The sequence below is a fragment of the Acipenser ruthenus genome, chromosome 8, assembly GCF_902713425.1.
Source record: "Acipenser ruthenus chromosome 8, fAciRut3.2 maternal haplotype, whole genome shotgun sequence".
Taxonomy (NCBI): domain Eukaryota; kingdom Metazoa; phylum Chordata; class Actinopteri; order Acipenseriformes; family Acipenseridae; genus Acipenser; species Acipenser ruthenus.
The window spans coordinates 21,890,209-21,907,934 of record NC_081196.1 but is presented as its reverse complement, the minus strand read 5'-3'; the positions used below and the strand labels follow the sequence as shown (position 1 = coordinate 21,907,934).

Sequence of the window (17,726 nt, the reverse complement as noted above, 5' to 3'; positions counted from 1 at the left end):
TATTAGAACATTTATTCTGTCTCGTGTTTTTAATATATATGTTTTTACAACATTTAAAAATATCAAGAAACGAGTGGATATAAACATATACTATTTCATGAACTAAATGTATCAGGTACGTTTTTTTCCCTTATTACTGATAATAATGAAAAGAGTAACTATTTTATTTATAAATATTTATTTTGAGAAAATAAATCGAGAGTAGTGTCCATTATTGCTCATAAAGACCCTGAGAATAAACATGTATTATGTCATTGCAATCACTCAGGTGAAACAATGTCTTGTAATTTGCCCAAACATCAATATTTTTCAACAAAACTTTCAGGAAGTATTGTAAGGTCCCTCGGGTGATAGAATAATGCGTTTTTATACATGTATCTCTACGCAGAATACATAATAAAAATTATTAAAGAAAAAAAAAAAAATGTTGGAAAAAAAAAGGAAAAGTTTGTATGGTTTCTGAAGTACTTTATAATGATCCCCAGAGTGTTCTTAAAAAAGTCACCATTTGGAAGATGCTACTGTAAAATATTGATTTTTAGTTAATTTTTAAGCCAAAAAGCGCCTGGTCCTGGGGGAGCTACCCACTGAAAAATGCTTGGTCCTGAAAGGGTTAATGGACTCAGCTGTAATAGTTTTTTCAAGTACAATACTTTTTTTTGTTTGCTTGTTTTAAACATGCATTGGAAATCATTATGAATATCTTGCTAGGTACTCAGTATTCTGAACTAATCCACATGTCAATAGATGTTCCCTGTTGTCAGCTCTGTTAACAACATACTGTGGCCTTCCTTCATGTTTCTTTTGATAAGGTTTTTGTTTTGATTGACTGACATGTGAAGTTAGTTTGACAACTGTTACAGGGTTACCAGCAAAACAAATGTATGCAGACACTTTTTGTTTTCTAAATGTAGGCTTTACTGTCTTTCAGACTGTAAGTGAAAATACCGGCTCTTACTGGAATCCATGGGCCCAGGTTTTTGCCTGTCAGACTTGTAACTTAGTTACAGCTTTGAGTGAATTTTTCACAGCGCCTGCACCAGATTTACTGGAGAAGCTCCCAGCAAACCTGATGAGCGAATGGAAAGAGTTCTTTACAGAAGGGGTGCACAGTCTGCTTTTGCCACTCTTTGTAAAAATCACAGGTGAGCCTGGTAGGTGATCACACAATAATTATGTTTGCAACAGTTAACAGCTCTACCATGAATTACCTATACAATATCCCTCCTCTGCCAGTTCTGTGTAAGGTCATTGCACACCATACACAACGCAACAAGAAGATATTTTATAAATGTGTTTTTTTTTTAGAACAGGTACTTCTGATACTTTCACAAGAGGCTGTGCAACAGAAAAAGGATGGTTGCATGACCACTGCAACTTGACAAATCAGAACAACTCATCCTGATGTGTGTTTTTCTACCAGTAAACAAACATCTATGAAAATCGGTGTCAGACAAATTATTGTTCTTTCAAAGCACCCGGAGCACAAATGCCATAGCAAACACTGAACTAGAACATCCAGGGCAAATGTGTTTATCATATTATATGAATGTACAACTTATAGGTAGGTTTAGGACAATATCAATTTGTTTTCGATACGGTAAAGAACATTTTTTTTCTACTGATAATTCAATTATTCAGTTAAAAAAAAACATAGGTTTAGTGCTTGTTCTTTTATTATTACACTATGTAACACAATTTTTGTTCCTGGGTAGTAAGTGTTATTTCCTAATTGCTTATGCCTCAAAAGTATAGAAAATGGCGATTATTCCCCACAAACTTTGCTTTTGTGACCAGGACAGTGATATTTTGAAATTTACCTATTTCCAATGAGAAAACGGGCGAATCTGTGTCTTTTCGTTCACATAAAGTCAGAAAAAAACAACATCTGAATCCAAATTAACATGTATTTATACTAAAGTAATACAAAAATGACTACAAAAGATTTAGAAGTGAGTAGTTTTTCGAGATTTACGATTATACTGTAAATCACTTTCACGAATCAGCCTCCAAATGTAGTCTCACATCATGTTGTACTGTCCTTGGTGGCGGCGTTCAAAGTCCAGTATATCCTGGTGGAAGCGCTCACCTTGCTCCTCCGAGTACGCTCACATGTTCTCCTTGAATTTATCAAGATGAGCATCAAGGATATGGACTTTGAGGGACATCCTCCCATTGTGCCGTAGTTCTTCACCAGAGTCTCAACTAGTTCCACATAGTTTTCGGCCTTGTGATTGCCCAGGAAGCCCCGAACCACTGCGACAAAGCTGTTCCAAGCCGCTTTCTCCTTACTAGTGAGCTTCTTGGGGAATTCATTGCACTCCAGGATCTTCTTTATCTGTGGTCCGACGAAGACACCGACTTTGACCTTTGCCTCAGACAGCTTAGGGAAGTCTTGAAGGTACTTGAAGGCTGCCGACTCCTTATCTAGAGCTCTGATAAATTGTTTCATAAGGCCCAATTTGATGTGCAGTGGTGGCATCAGCACCTTCCGGGGGTCCACCAGTGGCTCCCACTTGACGTTGTTCCTCCCCACAGAGAACTCGGTCTGCTGTGGCCAGTCCCGCCTCACACATCTTAGCTGATGCTTCCACGGAGTACTTTTTCGCTCTTGTCTTGATAAATTGGCCGCAGACATAGCAAAATGCGTCTGCCGGATGCTTGCAGCCTCTTGATGCCATCTCAGAAAAATGCAGATATGTATCCACTTAGGCAGCTGGAACTAAATTGAACTGGTGGGCTTAAGGCCCCTGTATTTATACTACTATTTATATTACTGGAAAGTTCTAGAAGTTACTCCAAGTTTACTCAGCACTGAATCTATCTGGAATGTTCTGGAAAATAGGTAAATTTCAAAATATCACTGTCCTGGTCACAAAAGCAAAGTTTGTGGGGAATAATAGCAATTTTCTATACTTTTGAGGCATAAAGCAATTAGGAAATAACACTTACTACCCAGGAACCAAAAAAAAAAAAAAATTGTTACGGTGTTATTCATGCATGCTCTTAAAATGACACCACATCTGTTCTTTCTGATTCTGGGAGACCTAGGGTCCTGATTTACCTCAGTGTGAGCCCTTACTTCATTGTGGTGTAAAGTGCAAAGGGTGGTTCAACATTTTCAAGAATGTATAAGCCATAGACTTTTTTCAGACCTTTCTACTATCCCCACAAAGAATATATATCAACATTATTTCACAAATTAGAAAGGTAAATCACATGATAGACTATTTAAACTTGCAGAGCTTTAATTTAGCAAAAAGGACAAGTGTTATAGTTCCACACACACACACACACACACACACACACACACATGTGTTTGTGTTAAAAATCTAGCTGTGTACCCAACTGTATATGAAAAGATAAAGCAGCAACAAATCAAATTAACTGTCAACAAGGAAGACAGCCAAGATACTAAACTAGAAGTACTGTATTGTGCAATACAAACACTAGTATCTACCTATATGCAGTACAGGTTATTCAGTGCAATCACTCTTGTGTTTACTTAATCTTGTTGTAAAATGAGGGTAATATACAAAGCTTTGTTTATAACCTATAACTAGTATTATGAAAAAAATACAGTACATCTGTTCACTTTCCATTGAAAACTAGCAGTGCTGAAGGACAGGCTTTTCATTGTCATAAGTTATGAAATACTATATTTTGTTCATTTGAAAAAAAAAAATCATGTAGTACTAGAAATGCAGTACCTTGCTGAAGCAGTGTGCTTAATAAATTTGAAAAGCGAAACAAACACACTCCAGTAGCACTGAAGCTAGACTGTATGTAGGTTTTAAAAAATACTTCAGGACTCGCATGCTCTACCCCTATAGTGAAAGGAATATGTTTTCGTGTTAGATTAGTTAAAAACATTTTGCTCTTTGCAATAATTATTACATGGGTAAGATGCATTTTTTCTGCTGCTGGGTACAGTGTTTTGCTTGTGCTTTAGTAGGGATATGCAAAGTACAGTTGGCCTCTTAGTATTAGGCTTGTGCATTTTAACTACATGGATGATTTTATTTAGACTAAAGCAACGGGGATTTAATTGTGTGAAGTATAGGAGGTTAAAGAGTTGTGGTGTGATGTGTTTGCAGGATACAATAACAGCAGCATACAAAGTGAAATCCCAGAGGTGGTGCTTGTGTAGTAGCTATCTGGGGCATTGGAGGTCAAAAAGGATACAAAAGGAAATGTATAAGTCGTTGCTGGCAGCTGCTCTACTGACAATGGAAGGAATCAGTGCCTGCTTCCTGATCCACTGCTGTTAGACTTTCAAGCACGGCAAAGCTTCATGTGGTTTGGAACAAACACATACGATCTCAATTGTGCAGGGACCTATTGTGATGAGTTCAATATGCCTGCAACAAATCAGTCTTTTTTTTATCTTTTTTTGAAGAAGTGCACAAATAATTTCTCAGTGAAATGATATTAATGGAGAATTTCCTAAGGTTATATGAACTCTAATTTTGTTTGTTGTTTATTTGTACAGAACAATTCTCTGAAACAGACGATCCCCTTTTCCCTCTTCCTGTGTTGAAGGCAGTAGGTGATGCACTAATCTACATTCCTGTTGAGCAATTGACCCAAAATAATCTGCAGCCTAAATTTGCGGCGGGCCAAAAAACAAATTTACCTGACAAACTGCAGACGCTGCTGAACACCTTAACACCGCTGCTTTTGTTTAAGGCTAGGCATGTCCAGATCTCAGTCTACTATATTTTACACAAGTAAGTAAACTGGTTAAATAATCCACTTGATTAATATGTGGTAAAATAAGTTTTGAACTGAGAGTGTGCTTTAATTTTGAGGTGTTTCCTCCCCAACCCCCCCCCCCCCCCGCCCCCCCCAAAAGAAGTTATCTAGTGCCTGCTGTGAAAACACTTTGAAGTTTATAAGTACAGTAGTTACCTAAAATGCCAGTACATGACCATTTAGTTACAGACGTGCTCAAATTTGTTGGTACCCCTCCACAAAAAACAAAGAATGCACAATTTTCTCTGAAATAACTTGAAACTGACAAAAGTAATTGGCATCCACCATTGTTTATTCCATATTTAATAGAAATCAGACTTTGCTTTTGATTTTTTATTCAACATAATATTGTAAATAAGAAAACAAATGAAAATGGCATGGACAAAAATGATGGGACCGCTAACCTAATATTTTGTTGCACAACCTTTAGAGGCAATCACTGCAATCAAACGTTTTTTGTAACTCTCAATGAGACTTCTGCACCTGTTAACAGGTAGTTTGGCCCACTCTTCCTGAGCAAACTGCTCCAGCTGTCTCAGGTTTGATGGGTGCCTTCTCTAGACTGCAAGTTTCAGCTCTTTCCATAGATGTTCGATAGGATTCAGATCAGGACTCATAGAAGGCCACTTCAGAATAGTCCAATGTTTTGTTCTTATCCATTCTTGGGTGCTTTTAGCTGTGTGTTTTGGGTCATTATCCTGTTGGAGGACCCATGAACTGCGACTGAGACAGAGCTTTCTGACACTGGGCAGTACGTTTCGCTCCAGAATGCCTTGATAGTCTTGAGATTTCATTGTGCCCTGCACAGATTCAAGGCACCCTGTGCCAGGCGCAGCAAAGCAGCCCCAAAACATAACCGAGCCTTCTCCATGTTTCACTGTAGGTATGGTGTTCTTTTCTTTGAAAGCTTCATTTTTTCGTCTGTGAAAATAGAGCTGATGTGACTTGCCAAAAAGCTCCAGTTTTGACTCATCTGTCCAAAGGACATTCTCCCAGAAGGATTGTGGCTTGTCAATATGCATTTTAGCAAATTCCAGTCTGGCTTTTTTATGTTTTTCTTTCAAAAGTGGAGTCCTCCTGGGTCTTCTTCCATGGAGCCCACTTTCGCTCAAAAAGCGACGGATGGTGCGATCACAAACTGACGTACCTTCACCTTGGAGTTCAGCTTGTATCTCTTTGGCAGTTATACTTGGTTCTTTTTCTACCATTCGCACTATCCTACTGTTCAATCTGGGGTCGATTTTCCTCTTGCGGCCGCGCCCAGGGAGGTTGGCTACAGTTCCATGGACCTTAAACTTCTTAATAATATTTGCAACTGTTGTCACAGGAACATTAAGCTGCTTGGAGATGGTCTTGTAGCCTTTACCTTTACTATGCTTGTCTATTATTTTCTTTCTGATCTCCTCAGACAACTCTCTCCTTTGCGTTCTCTGGTCCATGTTCAGTGTCGTGCACACAATGATACCAAACAGCACACTGACTACTTTTCTCCATTTAAATAGGCTGAATAACTGATTACAAGAGTGGTGACATGTGTGATACTAATTAAAGAAACTAATTAGTTTGAAATATCACTATAATCCAATTATTTATTATCTTTTCTAAGGGGTACCAACAAATGTGTCCAGGCCATTTTAAAATATCTTTGTAGAATAAGCAATAATTAATCTCCTTTCACAGCTTCTTTGCTTTATTCTATGACATACCAAAGGCATGCAAGTATACATGATAAATAGCTTTTAATTTCATCACTTTTCAGGAGGAATGAAGCATTATTTCAATGAGCTGTAAGGGTACCAACAAATTTGAGCACGTCTGTATTTGTAATTGAAAACTACAGAAATGTCCTCATTGGTTTTAGCTAAGAAAAAAAGAGTATAAAACAGTGTTGGTTTAAGGAACCTTTTTTATTTTTATTTTTTTTATTTTGCAACTTTCTGTTTTTCAGTAACTGCATGGATCAATTAGGAATTTACAAATGTCCCATTAATGTTCGTCTGTTAAAGTGGAGTCTGTTATAAGCCCATGTTTTGCACCAAATATAAAGGACTTTGGCAAAAAGCGTGCTGTTGTCTTTTGTTTTGTATTTTGATCCAGTTCATGAATTTAAATTAACTTTGTAGTAACTCGTTTTACCCCATACTGGGTTTCTTTCTAGTTCTCTGTGTTCTGTATCCAATTATGTTCTCCCTGAATGCTGTAAATTGACAAAAATAATGCGCACCTCTTTGCGCTTAAAAATGACTCTGAAACGATGGTGCTCACAATTTGCAAATACATCACAAGGCAGCACCCTTCCCTTAAAGTGAGCATTACTGTTGTTTTGACAATAACATTTTTAACATTTAAGGTAACTTTTATTTTGGATTAAGTATACATTTTTTGCGTGGAACGTATTTTTTAAAAAAAATGTATGATACCACTCTGGCAATAGAATGTGTTTTGTTAATTGACTTCCGTTTAAATTTAAATTTTCTCATAGTTTTTTGTTGTTTTTTGTCAGGGTAATGCCCCAGCTCCCCGAGTTCGATAATGAAAATGACAACACAAAATCTGATGATGAAGAGGAGGAAGAACCGTGTTTGTAAGTGCTTTTTCTTGCATATTTTTAGATACAACTTGAAGGTATTACCTATCTTTCAACAACCTGTAACTAGTGCAGTGTAGGTTTAAAGATGAATGGATGAAATACTCAAGAAAACTTAACATATAGCCAAAGTTTTAATTTATGTATTAAGGGCTGAAAATGCTTAGGATTTAATTCCTTTTAACTTTGAACCACAAGTGCAGGTCTGAGTCACAACCTTGCATATTTATGGAGCTGCCACATTGTCAAAACCTCACATCTCACAAACCATTTGAGATAGTGACTTCATATTTGCAAGGTTATAGAAATGTGTTGGTGGCCATGATATTGGCATCTGGATGCCACGTTTAGATTTTCTTTAAGTTCCATTACCATTGTTAGCCAGTAAAAATTAACCCTTCTAAGGTTCTAGCCTTAATATTATTGTTACAGACCACATGCTTTAAAGTTGTGGTACACAGCTGTATTATATGATTCTCACAACGTTCTATTAAAGGTAGTGGTAACTGAACATTAACTCTTTCAGTGCCACACTGTTTTAACCTCTGCCAGTATTAATGATACAGACCACTCACTTTCAAACAATACCCACTGACTTTTTTTAACTCTACATTTTAGGTCCCCCCCTGCAGCACTGATGGCTATACTTGGTGCTACAGAGGAATTACTTGATAATATTCTGGGGAGTGTTCAGGTTGGAGAGTTTGCAGTTGTACAGCCATTAAGTGAAGAATATTGTTGCATACTAGGATATCTGCTTACTTGGAAATTAATTCTTACTTTCTTCAAGGCGTCCTCATCTCATGTAAGTTTAATATACTTTTTAAATAGCATACAATCATAAGTTGTGGTAAGAGTACATTTATAAGTTTTCAAACAGAACCATGATTTAGATCTTAGTTCTGTTTAATCAAGATTGTACTAGCTCTTCTAATGCCTTATTACCATTTACATTCCCTTAACCATTCTCTCATGGTACTGCAGAAATAGGCTGAAGGGTTACAGTGATGTACACTCTTGATGATGGTTTATTTAATAGCTTTATCAATGAAATGTGTTCAGATTTCAACATTAGCATTCAACTTTTCTAATTATATAATGTATTAATTGGTTCCATATTAAATACAAAAATACCTAAAATATTCAGACCTCTGAGAATCTGCTAGCAACTGCTGGTTTGTAATGGTCTAGCTGACACTGAGACCTTGTGTTTGCTGCAGTTAAGGGTCCAGTATTCACTCTACCTGCGGAAAACAAAATCCCTGCACAAGCTGCTTTTCCATCTCTTTCGGCTAATGCCTGACAATCCAGTGTATCCTGGACAGACAGCAGAGCCTGGGAGCAAGGAAACCAGAACGTTTTTTACAGAGGACCTTCACCTTTCAGCTCTCAGTAAGTGTGAGATTTAGACATGTTTTTATTCAGTACAAATTGTTTCTTATTTTTAGTTTCTTTAATTCCGCTTCTGTTTACTTTTTGTAAGTGAACAGTAAGAATGTATATACAGTTGTTGAATGATTTATTTGTAAACTTAATTGATCACGTCATCCGCATTTAGCTATGAAATGTTTATATGCAGTGTTTATCGTTGTCCACAATATTACACCATCTTCAATTTCTGTTTGTGGGTAAAAAGATATGACACAGTAATGCTACTTCAGGGGTAGATTAAGGTATTTTTCTGATTGTCCCACAGACAAGTACAATGCAGATCACTGGTTGTCTACAAACAAAACTGATTGTCCGCAACACAAAATAAAATGAATATATATGAATATATATATATATATATATATATATATATATATATATATATATATATATATATATATATGTGTATATATATATATATATATATATATATATGTATGTATGTATGTATATATATATATATATATATATATATATATATATATATATATATATATATGTATATATATATAGATTACAGTACATATAGATTTATAGATTGCGGTACATATACACTGAATTAATAATATGCATATATACCGTATATGCAGCCCTTTGTTTGTAAAGAAGAGCACTGCAAACCACATAGCTTGTATAGTTCAAGGTGACAGCCACTTTTAACTAGGGATACACCGATTGTGTTTTTTGGGGCTGATTCAGATTACTGATATTGCATATCAATAAATGGCAGATACTGATTCCGATATAGATAATTTTTCCATTATTAATAAAACAATTGTAAACACATTTTACTTGGGTACTTTGATAATTATACATTCTACCATAAGTGAATTAAGCAAAACACTGTTAATTCAGTAGCATGCGACATATTTACAGATCTCCACACCCACAACAGTGTGCTCTGACTAGTGCAGAGTTTGTTTGCTTGATTGATGGCGAGAGCCACAGGCATGGGATGGAACTGAAGTAAAACATCACAGATTTAAAATAATAATATTAATCATCATCTTTGTTAGTGGCAGTGAAACGCTGATTACAGATTATGATAGTTTATTAATAATCAGCATTATCTCTAGTTTGAACTGTGGGTTTGCGCTGCAAGAAAATAGATTGGTTTTAATAGTCAGTTTTAACCCAACTTAGATATCTAAAACAAAAACATTAAATCATTTAAAAAAGCCTTTTAATGCGCAAAAATCTGTATTGTATAACTTGAAGTCCAGCTTGGATTTACTGTGCACACTGAACTAACTTTGAGTTTTAATAGTTAAAGAAATGTATAGTAAAATACCAGAATTCAAATATAAGTGAACATGTGCTCCATTGTTTTGTTAAAATAGCAAATCTTGGTTGTACAGTACGTGCGTCTAAAAACTCCATCTCTCACTGTAAATCACCTGTCGAAAGTGGAAGGCACCGCTTGAACAGCTGCCCCAGTGCAAAAATCTGTACTGCAATTAAACACATAGGTCATTTAAAATGGTAATGTTTTATGTTCAGTATATCAAAATGTAATTAAATGTATGAGGGCCCCGATGATCCAAACTGCCCCATCAAGTCACTGGAGAAAGATATAATGAAATGCCTGAAGAATCCAGCTTTCTCTTTACCCACAAACTGGACTAGGTCCAACCAATATGACCGATAATAATGTCTGGTATACTTTAAGAGCAAGCCATTAAGACACAATTAAATCGGTGACATAATGACAAAAAAATGAGTTTTAAAAACTCATAGTCAAGGTTTTTATAACAGAGGACTGTATTTTGTATTTTAGAGTGCGTATGTGGAAGGATACATATATATATATATGTATTTATTACATTTTTTTGTAAAAAAAAAAAAAGAATATATATATATATATATATATATATATATATATATATATATATATATATTCTTTTTTTTTTTTTTACAAAAAAATGTAATAAATACAGTTCAAATGAATCCAAATTATAATTACTTGTGCTGTAACATAAAAGTATAAAAACAATAAGACCCTCCACATCGGGCATTACCGTTTGGTCCATAATACCTGGTAATACCTGATGCGGAGGGCTTTATTGCTTACTCATCCCACAATGACAAAATATAACAATTTTATATTTTAAAACCTTTTTAAAAACATGTCAGTGTATGAATGCACAGTGATGTCAGTCTGTAAAGTGTGTGTGTGTGTGTATGTGTGTGTGTATATATATATTGTGGCCACCAGATAGTAAGTCTTGCACAGAAGATATTATCTTGGAAGCACGAGATATATATATTTTTTTTTTCTCTCATGTCCCTTCCTGGGCTCTATATTAAAGTGGTATGTAATAATTATTTTTTCTGTCAACTCACTTTCAGAAACAGAATATTTGCCCTCAGAGATTGCACATTTGGCTTGTTCCGTGTACTACATTACATTGAAGGATTTACCAGCAATGGTCCGTCTTTGGTGGAATGGCCAGGAAAAGCGTGTGTTTAACACTGTTGATAAATTTACCAGCAAATATGTCAGTAATGTGCTGTCATGCCAGGAAATTTCATCTGTACAAACAAGTACACAAACCTTTGAGAACATGACAGTAAGTATGTGTTCTCTTTCTTTTTTTTATTTATTATTATTTTTTATTATTATTATTATTATTATTATTATTATTATTATTATTATTATTATTATTAATAAATATCATTGCCACATCTGTGAACTCACCTGCAAGTCTTCCAGTCCAGTCTTGTCCATAACATTGTTCCGAACAAGTTCAATAAATAATGAAGGACTTGTTTGGAAAAAAGTCCAGGACTATTGGAGAATCAGAAGAGTTGTGTAGCTGTAAAGAATACTTTATTTTTTCTTTCAGTATAATTTCATTCCTAACTTTAAGTACTCCTTCGCAATCGAAAAGGAATGCAATTAAGTAAATGTTTCTACGAGAAGTGTGTGAGAAAGAGGTGAATTTTAGAATCAAACTGCTTTGAATTGCTGCGTCTGTGGAAAGTTATAATACAAAAATATTTTTCTGAGACATGTCAAATGAATGCTTTTTTTAACTATGTTTCTGAAGTGCCAGACATCATTATTTAATCCTGACAGATCATATATCAAGACCCTTTTTTGTGTGTGTCCTGCTAGGTAAAGGCGCGCTCTACAACACGAGAAGTAATTGCTACGTACTCCGTGGAAGATATATTTATTGAGCTAGTAATCCAGCTGCCTCAGAATTACCCTCTTGGGTCAATATCTGTGGAAAGTGGAAGGCGTGTTGGTGTTGCTGTTCAGCAGTGGCGCAACTGGATGCTTCAGCTTAGTACTTACCTCACCCATCAGGTAAAGTTTATTTAGATGCTTCTACTTTGATGACAAAACTCAATTTCAGACCTCCTATACGGATCAAGTAAGAATACCTCAATTCAGTTCAAAATTGGTCAGAAATGCCAATTTGCTGAACCAATAAGACCTTTTCTATGCCTTGGAACAAGAATATAATCTAGTAGTATAGAGCGTTATACTGATAGGTATCATAAAGGCTATCAAATCATTTTCATATATATACGTGTTTGAAGTTAAAGATTAACAATAAGCATTTTTGTGATGCTTCTGTTTCAGAATGGTAGTATTATGGAAGGCCTGGCATTGTGGAAGAACAATGTAGACAAGCGCTTTGAGGGGGTTGAAGACTGCATGATCTGTTACTCTGTTATTCATGGTTCCAATTATTCTCTTCCGAAAAAGGCATGCAGGACATGCAAGAAAAAATTCCATTCAGCATGTCTGGTAAGAAACCTATTAACACACACAAACTTGATGCACAGTAAGAAATACACCAAACCAGAAAACAGTTTTTCTTTTTTAAACTGACGATTATAAACAAATACTTTTATCATCTTATATTTGAAAATAGCAAGTACAGCACAGACTGCTATCTCTTGAGATTGAAGTATTCCGTTTAAATGTATGAATGGTGATGGACAGCGTTTTAATGACATTTTCAAACATTAACAAACACTAGTTAGTTTAAAAAAAAAAAAAAAAAAAAAAAAAACACTGCTGCTGTGTTCTGTGCTACACATACAGTGCCTGAGTAAGTATTCACCCCCTTGGACGTTTTCACAGTTTGTTGTTACAACCTGAAATCTTGATGTATTTAAATGGGATTTGTTTTCCTTGTGATTTACTACAACCTACTCAACACTTTGAAGAGGCAAGAGAATTTTTATTGTGAAACAACAGTTAATGAAAAATAAAAAAAAAAACTGAAATGTCTTGGTTAGATAAGTATTCACCCCCCTGAGTCAATACTTGGTAGAAGCACCTTTGGCAGCAATTACAGCTGTGAGTCTTTTGGGGTAAGTCTCTACCAGGTTTGCACATCTGGATCGTGCAATATTCGCCCATTCTTCTTGGCAAAATTGTTCAAGCTTTGTCAAGTTGGATGGGGATTGTTGGTGGACAGCAGTCTTCAAGTCTTGGCACAGATTCTCAATCGGATTCAAGTCCGGGCTTTGACTGGGCCACTCCTAGGACATTCACTTTCTTGTTTTTAAGCCACTCCAGTGTCGCTTTGGCTGTGTGCTTGGGGTCATTGTCCTGCTGAAAGGTGAATCTCCGTCCCAGTCTTCGGTCTTTTGCAGACTGAAGCAGGTTTTCCTCAAGGATTTGTCTGTATTTAGCTCCATTCATTTTGCCCTCTACCCTGACAAGCTTCCCAGTCCCTGATGATGAAAAGCATCCCCATAGCATGATGCTGCCACCACCATGCTTCATAGTAGGGATGGTGTTACCTGGGTGATGTGCTGTGTTGGGTTTGCGCCAGACATAACGCTTTGCATTTAGGCCAAATAGTTCAATTTCTGTTTCATCGGGCCACATCTTTTCAGAGTCTCCCACATGCCTTTTTGCAAATTCCAAGCAGGATTTTACATGGGCTTTTTTCAGAAATGGCTTCCTTCTTGCCACTCTTCCATACAGGCCAGAGCTGAGCTGTTGTTGACACATGGACAGTTTCTTCCATCTTAGCCATGGAATGCTGTAGGTCTTTCAGAGTTGTCATTGGCCTCTTGCTGGCTTCTCTGACCAATACCCTTCTTACCTGGCTGCTCAGTTTGGGAGGACGGCCTGCTCTAAGCAGATTCTGGGTGGTGCCGTATACCTTCCACTTCTTAATGATCGACTTGACTGTGCTCCAAGGGATATTCAATGCCTTTGAAATCTTTTTATACCCCCCTCTGTGCCTTTCCACAACTTTATCCCAGAGTTGTTTTGACAGCTCCTTGGTCTTCATGGGAGTATCTTTGCTTTGAATGCACTACCCAACTGTGGAACCTTACAGAGACAGGTGTTTTTAATCTGAAATCATGTGGACCACTTTTATTGCACACAGAATTTATTGTGTGAATTCTGAAGGCAATTGGTTTCAAAGTGTTGAGTAGGTTGTGTAAATCAAAGGAAAAAAAAAATCCCATTTAAATGCATCAAGATTTCAGATTGTAACACAACAAACTGAAAACGTCAAAGGGGGGTGAATACTTACTATAGGCACTGTATATCTGCAATATATTTTCAATAATCTGATCAGTTACTTTACACAGTTGATTGATGACCCAGAGGATGTGAATAACAAACATGTATTACTGTAAATGTGTGCTTATACCTTATTTATATTTAAGCAGATATTAAAATGAAACAAGAAATGTAGAGTAGATGTGTGTGTGTGTGTGTGTGTGTGTGTGTGTGTGACTTTAACTACTTTTTGTGTATTAAAAGTTGATTCATTTATTTTTGTGTGTCTGCGATACACATGCCGCTGGCTGAGCAAGAACATGTTAACAAAGAAAATCATTATTATTAGATATCTGATAATTGAAAGTTATTTTAGCAGAATTTAAATCAGTCATCAGATGTTTCTCTCATTTTGGAATGTAGCTCAGCCAGTAATGTCTTCTTTTATATTTTATCTAGCAATTACTGATATATCTTTTTTTTATATTGCAGTACAAGTGGTTTACCTCCAGCAACAAATCAACTTGCCCACTCTGTCGTGAAACCTTCTTCTGATAAAATTAAGCCTAACAGCTCAAACTGTTCTTGTATAATTGTAAATACTATATCTACCCAGTGGTGATAAAATAAAAAATAAATAATGATTGTTATTAAAAGAACTAAGATGCTAAATCAATGTTCCTAAATGTAATTTTAATGCTGGATGATTTGGGAATAGAAATAATCACACTTGCCAAATATTTATGACATTTAAGGTTTTAATGTAGACATGTCCTGTATGCAGGGTTTTACATTACAATAGAAATGCATCTGTTACTCTCGGCATTCTGTTTTCAATAAAATACTTGTTTAAATATTCTTGTTTCCTAACTTTGTTAATGGGTGTATTTGCTGATCTTGATTAATATAACCCTGAAATACATGTTTACTATAAATGTGGCTATCTTGCAGTTCCTGTGATGTATAGTTGTAGCAGTTATTTATTAAATTAAAAACTAATTTAGGTAAGCTTCTCTATTTAATTTAAGTAGTTTGTAGAAAACACTTAATTACATAACACAATGCCAGCAGTTCACAGCTATTGGCATATCTGATGATACTGGTTGAAATAGTGAATCTACTATTGGTTTTCTAGAGGTCTTAAACACAGTGAAGTCTTACCAAAACTAAGACAAGCACACAAGAAAATAAAAAAAAACTGCTATAACATTAAGATCAGTAGATGTCACTGATAAATAAATCACAAAATAAATGTTGTTTATTGGTTCAGTGGTCCCTTTAACCAATTTTGCAGCAACATTACATAGATAAAGGCCAGGCATTAATCCTCTGAAGAAAAAAAAAATCTGATATCTGACAACTGTGTCTACAAACAAGCCTTTACCCTGCTCTAAAGTAGACATGGGGACCTTACAAATGGGGGATATTACTGGTACTAATTAGTAAAAAAAATATATAATCTTGGTAATGTTCCAGAAATAACGCATATTAGTTAGATTTTTGTGTTAGCTTTACTTTTATTAATGATTTGTCATATTTTTATATCTCAATATGGGATCTAAACTGGAGGGGCCTGGCCATACCAGTCCTATCCAGCACCATGCATTGGGGAGGCAGGCACTTGCTTACATGTGTCACAGGTTGGATCCAAATCTGGTAAGATCTTAGCCAATTTAGTCTTACATAAATGGATGCACTGTAACATGTTTAATTGTATCAGTCCATATCTGGGACAGACAAAGGATGAATGAACCCAAGACAGGATTCACTCCCAATCCTAATCTGAGAAAACCTTATTGTGCTTCCCACAACAATTTAATTGTGGAAAGTGAAGGGCAATGTTGAGAAAATAGTGGTGTATATTTCTGAAGTCATGCCTTTGCAATTTGGGGTACTCTCAAGTATAGAATCAGTAGGAGATTTGGGGGGTAACAGGAAATTGTGCAACTTTGTTGTGCTCAAAGTTGCAGACCTGTAGGTATGGGAAAAAATGAGTTCTAGGAAGATTACATTTTTTAAGTAAGCTGGTCAAATGATTCAAAATTACCATCAGTGTATAGGTCTTTATCGTGCCAGATATGAAAGGCCAGGTCCCCCAGAGAAGGAGGGAACAGGTGATTGACATCAATGGGGGAAAACACAGTGATAGATTGCAAGACAAAGTGTTTCCTGAACTGTGTCCAAATCCTGTGAAACTAGAGCAGGGGTGTCAAACCAGTCCTCAAGGGCTGCAGGGTCTTCTGGTTTTCATTCCAACTTAACATAATTGATCTCATTATTTGTTCAATTGGACAAATTTTATATTTTTTAAGGTATTTTACAGTTGATTGTTTACAAAATGCACTTTAATCAAGATACTACACTGAAACATTTTGAAGCCCGGAGAGAAGTGTTATATTTGATATATTTAAAAAGCGATTTTCTTTGCCCGGCCTCATCGGAGCCACTTATTTCAGTTTAGTTGGGTTCTGGGTTCTGGGTTCTGGGTTCTGGGTTCTGGGGGGGGGGGGGGGGGGTAAAGTAATGTTGTGCTGTTCTGCTGTATTTGGGGGATTATTGCACTAATGTCTCCTGAACTGCTCTCGAGATACCATGATTACTTGCCTCTGACCCTCAAGGTTATTTCTGACTCCCATGACTAATATTTCAATGTTATCTTGGAATGTGCAAGGTTTAAATTCCCCTAATAAGCAAATTCTTCAGTTCATTAACCAAAGTATTATTAGCTCTATTGGATTTCACGTTAATCCGTGGTGTGGACATGAACGTGGTGATAAGCCCTGCTCTTGACAGATCGGGGCTGCAGCAAGGCAATGCACAGCAGCTCGCCTCTTCTGCTCTGCAGCGGTTCATCTCCAATTAGCAGTAGTCGATGTTTGGCGTGTGCTTAATCCTTCAATTAAAGAATTCACTTTCTTCTTGACCAGGCATAAATGTTTCTCTAAGATTGACTTCATTTTTGCATTGAAATCTCTTTTCACTGAGGTACACTACCAAAATACTTCCTATGTCACTGTCAGATCATCATGCAAATCTTTGCAGATTTGTTCTCACGGACACTCCAACTCGAGCCGCACGATGGCGCTTCAATACCAAATTAAATTAAATAACTGGAAGCCAAACTAGCCATTTTAGAACACACCTTACAAAACTCCTTCTCTGAGGCCACTCAGCTGGAATTAGATCTTACTACTCCTACTTAGACATCGCGCCGTTTCTTATTCATAGGGTTAGACAGCATTACTACTTTAAACGGTAGCAGAGCTAGTCACCTCCTAGCCTTGAGACTCCGTAGGAATGAAAATTTTGCAGACATGGTGTCTATTAAATCCTCTCAGGGAGATACACTGTCCGACCCTTTACAAACTCTAAGCTTTACAGTTCTGATATTCTTTATGACAGAGATAAACACACACAATTGTTCAAAAACTTAATTTGCCACGCCTCTCAGCAGACGAGTCAGCTGCT

At 36.3% G+C, this 17,726-nt stretch overlaps 1 protein-coding gene across 2 annotated transcripts in view; it reads left to right on the top strand.

Moving 5' to 3' along the window:
• LOC117407239 (E3 ubiquitin-protein ligase listerin-like) overlaps nt 1-15,114 on the top strand; it is a 61,878-nt gene extending 46,764 nt beyond the window's left edge. Inside the window, exons 22-30 of one of the 2 annotated variants that reach the window (XM_059028697.1) lie at nt 932-1,145; nt 4,493-4,730; nt 7,259-7,339; nt 7,961-8,147; nt 8,563-8,734; nt 11,123-11,343; nt 11,892-12,086; nt 12,366-12,533; nt 14,751-15,114. In XM_059028697.1, the coding sequence (XP_058884680.1) occupies nt 932-1,145; nt 4,493-4,730; nt 7,259-7,339; nt 7,961-8,147; nt 8,563-8,734; nt 11,123-11,343; nt 11,892-12,086; nt 12,366-12,533; nt 14,751-14,813 (1,539 nt within the window). In that variant the 3' untranslated portion in view covers nt 14,814-15,114. Of the gene's footprint in view, nt 1-931; nt 1,155-4,492; nt 4,731-7,258; nt 7,340-7,960; nt 8,148-8,562; nt 8,735-11,122; nt 11,344-11,891; nt 12,087-12,365; nt 12,534-14,750 lie in introns of both variants that reach the window. The other variant, XM_059028696.1, reaches the window with a different exon arrangement.
• Nucleotides 15,115-17,726: the final 2,612 nt, after the last annotated feature.